The 7,777-nt window shown below is 31.7% G+C and overlaps 1 protein-coding gene across 1 annotated transcript; it reads right to left on the reverse strand.

The window, feature by feature from the left end:
* Positions 1-1,576: 1,576 nt before the first annotated feature.
* Positions 1,577-5,657, reverse strand: LOC128164099 (protein FMC1 homolog). The gene is made up of 3 exons (XM_052827870.1): positions 5,558-5,657; positions 2,306-2,458; positions 1,577-1,943 (listed from the first exon to the last, which is right to left on the reverse strand). Exons 1-3 carry the CDS (start codon positions 5,639-5,641, stop codon positions 1,854-1,856), a joined length of 327 nt encoding a protein of 108 aa, XP_052683830.1. The 5' UTR covers positions 5,642-5,657; the 3' UTR covers positions 1,577-1,853.
* Between the last annotated feature and the right edge of the window lie 2,120 nt (positions 5,658-7,777).

The raw sequence follows: 7,777 nt of genomic DNA on the forward strand, positions 1-7,777 counted from the left end.
CGAATCACGTCTCTAAATTTCTATCAATAAATTGTTTCATGTAAGGGGTGATATATGAATTATATACCCTCTATATAATATTACTGTATACTATCTATAAATAAATACATAGAGGGTAACCGTATATCATTTAAATGTTTATTGGGGACATAATTCATTTACCTATTTTTTTTAACTCCCCTAATTTGAATTTGACATCAGTCATTAGGTTCTCCAGATATTAATGAACAATGTCATTTTGTCTGAGGTGATTGAATCTTGACAATGTGACTTTAAAATTAATAACTAGGATTTGTACTTTAATTATGTGGTTACATGTCTATAGAAACCAGTTAATATATATAGTTACCAATACAGCAAAACTTGTTTATAACGAATTTCAAGAGACCATAGGAAAAACTTCGTTATAGGCGTAATTCGCTATATGTTTATAACGAATTCGTAAAAAATATTACAGTGAATTCGTTATAAAATAATTAAGGGTTTTTCCGGCTAACAGTTTTCTAAACTAATTCTTAAGTTATAAAATTTGTTTTACCGTCATTTACAAAAAATGTCAATATAACCATTTCATTTCAATTTTTAAAAAAATTCTGTATACTATTTGAAATTGAGTATTTTATACATGCATCTTAAAATTGCATGTTTTTTCAATGAAATTTGAAATGAAAAAAATCGTTATAAAAATGATAAAATAAGTTAAAATTTTGACAGCGGGGGTCTTAAAATTACTTCGGTAAAGCCATTAAGTCGTTGTAGCCCTGTTTGTTATATACATCAATTTTCTATAAGTTTATATAAGAAATTTGCCGGGAAATAATAATAATTCATTAAAGCCGTAAATTCGCGTTATCCGTGTTCGTTATATTCAAGTTTTGCTGTAGTATATTTGATAACTATAATGCAACAGGTTCTCAAAAAGATATTGAATGGTCAGTATTTAGATTAACGTGCGATATCTAAAGTGATTTGACCTTTGACCACATGACCTGGACATCAGTAAGTGCCCCTTTACTTTTGGGGCACAAGTATAAGTGTTTTCAAGCAAAGTAATTTCAAGATATTGAGTGGTTAATAATTAGTAATCTACCAGTGAATTTCTAGACCATTTTTACCTTTTGAACTTCAAATTAACTGGAGCTATCTACACTTTATAGGGTGCATGCGAACCAAGTGATGATTCTTTAGAATATATTGATTGGAACAATATACAAGTATTAAGCAGGAATAACTTTTGCCCCAAAGCAAGATTCACCAGGTGTCCAAAGATAAACAAAAAAGTTCTCAATTTTTGTGTACCCCAACAAACATTTTCTTATATGCTTCAATTCTTCCAAAGAATGCTGATTCTGTGATTGCAATTTTTTAGAGTTTGTAACTCTCTAAAAGATTTAGTTTGTATGAAAATAATTTTATCCTTTAACTACTAAAAAATCAGACTAAGCAGCTTTAAAAAATATCAAGCAACGTACAAATATATCAATATTTTACCTTAAGGTTGACAATAATAATCAAATGGAAAATTGCAGTATCAAAGAAAATTTGACACCAATATTCTGGTGATAAAAAACCCTGATTAAATCAAAATTCTTTATTCATTGAAAATAATAACAGCATGGCAATAAATTTGCTATAAAAATTGGAAAATATAATATAGATTGGTTATCTGAAACTTGAAATTACTTGTAAATATTCTATGGAGATTTTTCTCTTTTTTATCATTAACTCTGTTCAAATATCCATTTCGAGTTCTAGACAGTCCATATAGCAAGCAAAATAAATAAGGCAACGTCATTAAATGGTGTTGTTAGATAGCTAGACACATTGTTCATAGCTGCCTCTGATTTTTACTTTCAATGGTCAACAGTCGGTACTTTTAGTCCAACAAGATTTGCACTCTGTTCAACAGATCTCTCTGTGGTTTTGTACATCTGAGCAAGTTCCTGAAATTAAATGAAAACAAATGGAATAAACCTCATAGATATCATTATAATTGTGTGTGTACCTCTTTAAAAATGTAAAAAAAAAAATATACAGTGTATTTATGTGGAATTAATAATAATAAGTGATCTGGTAAAATAGTAAATCTACAGTCAATGTACATGTATGCATGTGTATTCACAATTTTTTTGTTTGGTTTGTGTTTTGATTGTTCTTCAAATCTGTTACCTGGTTTTTAAGTTTACAATTTTTCAAACTGGCATCAAGATATCTGATTCATTAAACCATTGCATTAACAGGAAAGAAATTGATATCTTGATGTCAATAATTACCTAGTAAGTCTAGGAGGAAGAATGTGACATACCTCAGATTTTCGCAGACTCTCCAGCATACAAAGATAGGTCTGACCTACCATCATCACTTCATTCTGTCCTTTGCATAATTTCTGGGTGGTAACTTGATGCTCTCTGAACTGATTTGCAATGTATTGAAATGCTGGAGTGTCATACAATTTTTCCTATTGAAGAAAATGAAGATTTTGGTCATACACGCATTACATGTATACTATTTTTAGTATAACTAATAACTAAATATTATTTATATCCATATCATTTGCTTTCTACCCCTTATGAAATTAAAAACAATAATATTATTTAGATTTGTAAATCAAATATAGCTGTATATAGGTATATGTGATATAGCCTTGGATATCTTTAAAGTGGCGAGTTGTTAATCATTGAAACACCCCCCCCCCCCCCCCAAAAAAAAACAACAACAAAAAACAAAAAACTATCGAGATATAAGGAACTTAACTTCATTTTTAATTTTGACATTGAAACTTTGTTCAAAATCAAGGTCACTTTACTATGGTACTCTTTGGTTGAAGTATGAATCAAATAAAACAAACAAAGTATGCTAAAAAATGATTTTGCACAGAAATTTGCATTGACTTTAACATGTTTACTAACAGATAGTTTAAGGTTAAGCCCAAGTATGAAGGGAGAGAAAATTGTTTCAAAGGATAAGGATTTTACTTTGAGATCTGCTTTGACCTTGACCTCTAATAAAAAAACTGACATGTAACCAAAAAAATTTATACAAGTCCTCATAAAGAAATGATAACCAGGTACAAATTATACCCCTATAATAGTGAATGAGTTTACCTGGATAAGTTTTTAAGCATTATACAATGTGCGTATGGGTCAATGTCAAGGCCAGAAATTAGTCCTGCATGACTTTTACCCCTTTCTATTTGTAACCAGTAACATTGGTTACTGGATGATTTACAAACCTTGGTGTCCTTATGACAGGTTACAGTGGTTTCTAGTAACATTGGTTACAAATTTGTTTAGGTTAGGATTAGGGTTAGGTTTGGTGTTATGGTAAGTTAGGGTCTGATTAGAGTTAGTTTAGGGTTCATATAGGGCTAGGGTAACCATTGTAATCAATGTAACCAAGTAAAATAAGCCCCGGGGTGTAAATCAAGAAAATGACTGTCACTACTGTTACCCTAATGTCACCAAGAGAATATAGCTGTAGCCATTGTAACCAAATAAAATAAGACCTCCTGCTTAACAGAAAAAGGCTTGTCACCTATGTTACCTTTTGTCACCAAGAGAATACAGTTGTAACCACTGTACCACTGTAACCAAATAAAATAAAACTCCCTGCTAAACCGAGTGAAAAAAAGACTAAAACTTATAGCTTGTAAATCAAGCAATGTATTTTGATTTCATCGTGTATTCGTCCTCCTATTGCATATATGTCATGCTATAGCTAAAAGTCAACATGCAACTTATTTATGTTAACATGAAACTTCTTTATGTCGACATGCAACTTATTTATGTCGACATGCAACTTAGTTATGCTAACATGCAATATAAATATGTTGACATGCAACATATTTATGTCAACATACAACTTAGTTATGTTGACATACAACTTATAAGTTGCATGTCAACTTATTTATCTCGCATGTAAACATACGTAAGTTGCATGTCAACATATTTATCTTGCATGTAAACATAAATAAGTTGCATGTTGACATCAATAAGCATCTTGGATGTCACATGTTGGCGAAATTTGAGATTTTTTATAACTCTTATTTGATTGCAGTTTTCTTGCATGTCAACAGTTGGCTTGGGGTAAAATGTTGACGATGGACCCTCCACTTTGGAGGGTCCATAGTGGAAGGGGTGGAGCTTGGTGTGTCAGTCTTAATTCAGAGTCCGTTTGATCTGTCATTCCAATTATGTTATCAGAAACAAAATGGGGCACATTGTTTTTAAACACAAGCACATAAAACTTCTCTCCCCTAATTGACGATGACGAATGATGGCACTTTCATTTAGGTGCTGGGTTTTTTAAAAGTACATATTGTTCATTAGTTCTACACAAGATGTATATATAGTAAAAATATTACAGTTGCATTATTGCTGAAATGGACAAAATTTTTTAAATTTATAACAGCTTATGAAAATATTCAATATGATAATGTCAAATTTTCTACAAAAGTGTAAGTCTTGTAAAAATAATTAATTTATTTTATATTACATTTCCTTTAAATGTCCCTATGTCCTGAAGATAATTGTGCTGAAATTTCTAAATGCACTATGACAAGGATGAGACATTTCAAACACCGGACATTGTCTCCAACAACAATCCGCATTATTAATACATATTTTGCAACGAAGCTGACACTCTTGGTGACTTGGAATTCAGACTTAGATTTTTCCGATAATCATACTGTTCGAGAACAGGATCATTGGGTGGTTTTCTAAATTTTTCTGTAAGTAATTGTCCACATCCGTAGCATTTTTTATACAATTAATGTTACTCGGGGAAAAAAAGATAAATCTCTCCCAACGTTGAGGTGAGTTAACTTCCTGTTCAGTCTCACTGGACTCAGAATAATTGTTACACAAACATAGAGTAATTTATGTATCCTGATAACGTTCATTAGAAGTTGCTAAATTCATTAAATGTTAGGACCTCCGTCTCCTTTTTTTTCAATTTCTAATAAACAACCCTTATGTTTTTGCTATAAGGTGCATGATGAAATTGGAATGACAGATCAAACAAACTCTAAATTAAGATTGACACACCAAGCTCCACCCCCTCCACTATGGACCCTCCAAAGTGGAGGGTCCATCGTCAGCATTTTACCCCAAGCCGTCAACAGTTATATGTTGCATGTTGACATAACTATCGTGCATGTCAACATCTTTATCTTGCATGTCGTCATAATTAATGGAAAAATAACTTTCACACAAGGGGCAGAGATATGCCACCATAGAATCTATTGTTGTCCTTCAAGATATATCAGTATAGAGAAAACCTAACAACCTATACGTATCTTCAGACCAAGTTCACTTGTTTATTACAAAGGAACAAGCAGTCAGTGAACAATAGCACGAGGCCTACATATTGTAATTGAAAATATGGGTTGCAATACGTTATTAATAGGAAAAATGCTTTAAAAAGCCATGAAACTGAGTAATACAAATGAGAAAATTCGGATTAAAGTTTTATACCTATTTTAAAAAAATTGTATCCAATAATATATAATTACAAGTAAACGACTTATAATAAAAATCTGTGAAATCTTATTTCGTACCTTTGGGTTTGCTGTAATTTTCATCTCACGACTTAATCGTTTATATAGCAGACGCCCCAGGTTAACTTTCTGTTGATTAGCCATTTTCTTATGGGACGGTGTAAACGAGTGCGGGACGGTTCGCCCCTAAAGACCTTTCGCGCTGAGACGTTTCGCCCCGAGATGTTTCGCGCCTATTAATTATGTGGTAACAGTAAATTGATATCAGCATGGAGAGCCTCCAAATAATGAGTTATAACACCTTAGGGTAATTAAAAATTTGATGAGACACATTTATGTGGTAACAGTAAATTGATATTAACCTACCATTGAGAGCCTCCAAATAAGTTTTAACACCTTTGGCTAATCAAATTATTCTAATATATGATTATAATTATATATATATATATATATATATATATATATATTAACATCGGATTATATAAATAGTTATAAATTTTTATATGATGAATTACGATATATTTCATATTAATATTTACTCAAATTATAATATTTTGTATAAATGAAATAATATTTCCTTCACAATGATTTAGAGATAACACCTGGATAAAACAACAAAACTAGGCAAAATAAATATTCTTTTTTATTTTCAATGTTTTCAACTGCAAACATGAATACATAACACATACATAAACAATATCATATACAAACATGAATAAGTAAGTTATCTCAACACAAACACAATGTTTCACAGAATCACAGTACATCACAGTACATCACATCGCACCTCAAACGTCAAACACACCAGCGTAGATAGATCCGCAGACCTTCAGGAAATGGGACGCGGTGATGATGTCCTCCATGTATCTGGCTGCCGCATCTTCTATCTTCTTCTGCGTGGTTGTCACTATCTGCCTCACGTTCCTCTCCAGGTCACATGCGGCGATCCTTGTCTTCACCAACTCTGCTTCCCTCAGCAGCAGGGGGATCAGGTGATATAAAGGAAGAGAGAGTCCTTGGGCCTTCACGTTCATCCTGCGATGCCAACCTGAAAAATAAATAGTGAATAAATATACAAATTCTTACTCGTAGAACAAATGAATATAAATTATAACTACAATTTTCACCTTTAGTAAAGTGACTTAGTCTAGCCATATAGAGAAATTTTTTTAAATCAATAGTACACACCTGCTTCAAAATCTGCTGTCATCATCTCCACAGCAACACTGTCCAGTTGAATTTATCACAATATTAATTTAAAGCAATATGAGCTGCAATTTTCACGGTGAAATTTTCCCCCCGAAAATGTTTTTTTCTAATAAAATGACAAAAATATCTTCGGTTTTAAATTTCTGTTAGCCATACTTTTGTGGAAATGCCGAGCAAAATTGAATTATTGTCGCCCTGTACAAAAATTTATCTGCTGTATATTCCTTAGAAGAGAAATCATTCTACTGACAAAAATTAATGATTTATTCAAATCTTATTTATCATAAAAATTTAAGTTACACACAGACTTATCAACCTAGCAGGTTTTTGCAGCAAAATTAAATTATAAAAAAAATACAGCTCATATTGCTTTAACAATAACTTATAACAAATTTGTATTACTTACCAGACATTCTCAGATGAATCTTTCAACTTCAACACCGAATTGATGATGATGAAAATGGAGAAGGGATCTTCGCATATGTAGCCGCTAGTTCTCATAATTAACACCCGTCTCATAATTAATTTCTCCTCCTTAGTTTGACATGGAGAGCCTCCAAATTAGTTATAATATCTTAATTAGAAAACCGATTCAGACACTTAATAATGATTGCTAAACAAACATAATTATATTGGAACGTGGATAGGATAATCGCTTTTTACATTATTAAAATTATCAGTGAATGTACCACATTAAACATGATCATTTGTAGATATGTTTTCAATAAAGTCAATTTTAATTACATGCATATATATAATATTTGCCTGAAAACATCGCAATATACATAATAAATAATATAGGTGCGAAACGTCTCAGTGCGAAAGGTCTTTAGGAGCGAAACGTCTCAGCGCGAAACGTCAATAGGGGCGAAACGTCCCGTTCCCGGTGTAAACATGGTACAGATGAAAACTTCCTGCATGAAAAAATAAAATAATCAAATAGTAAGATTATCATCTTCACTTACACTTAGGTAAATGTTCATCTTATAATGAAATCAATCTAGGTTTAACCTTTCTGTTCGATGTTTTGTAAGCAAATAAATCTCTTGATTTCACTATTATTACCCATAT

The sequence above is a fragment of the Crassostrea angulata genome, chromosome 1, assembly GCF_025612915.1.
Source record: "Crassostrea angulata isolate pt1a10 chromosome 1, ASM2561291v2, whole genome shotgun sequence".
In the NCBI taxonomy this organism is placed as follows: domain Eukaryota; kingdom Metazoa; phylum Mollusca; class Bivalvia; order Ostreida; family Ostreidae; genus Magallana; species Magallana angulata.

What these genes read in the sequence shown, in the direction of transcription:
- LOC128164099 (XM_052827870.1), bottom strand. Translation starts at nt 5,641, where the DNA reads ATGGCTAATCAACAGAAAGTTAACCTGGGGCGTCTGCTATATAAACGA. An exon ending in AAATTACAGCAAACCCAAAG is followed by an intron (nt 2,459 to 5,557) that starts GTACGAAATAAG and finishes TTTCTTCAATAG; the next exon opens with GAAAAATTGTATGACACTCC. An exon ending in AGAGTCTGCGAAAATCTGAG is followed by an intron (nt 1,944 to 2,305) that starts GTATGTCACATT and finishes ATTTAATTTCAG; the next exon opens with GAACTTGCTCAGATGTACAA.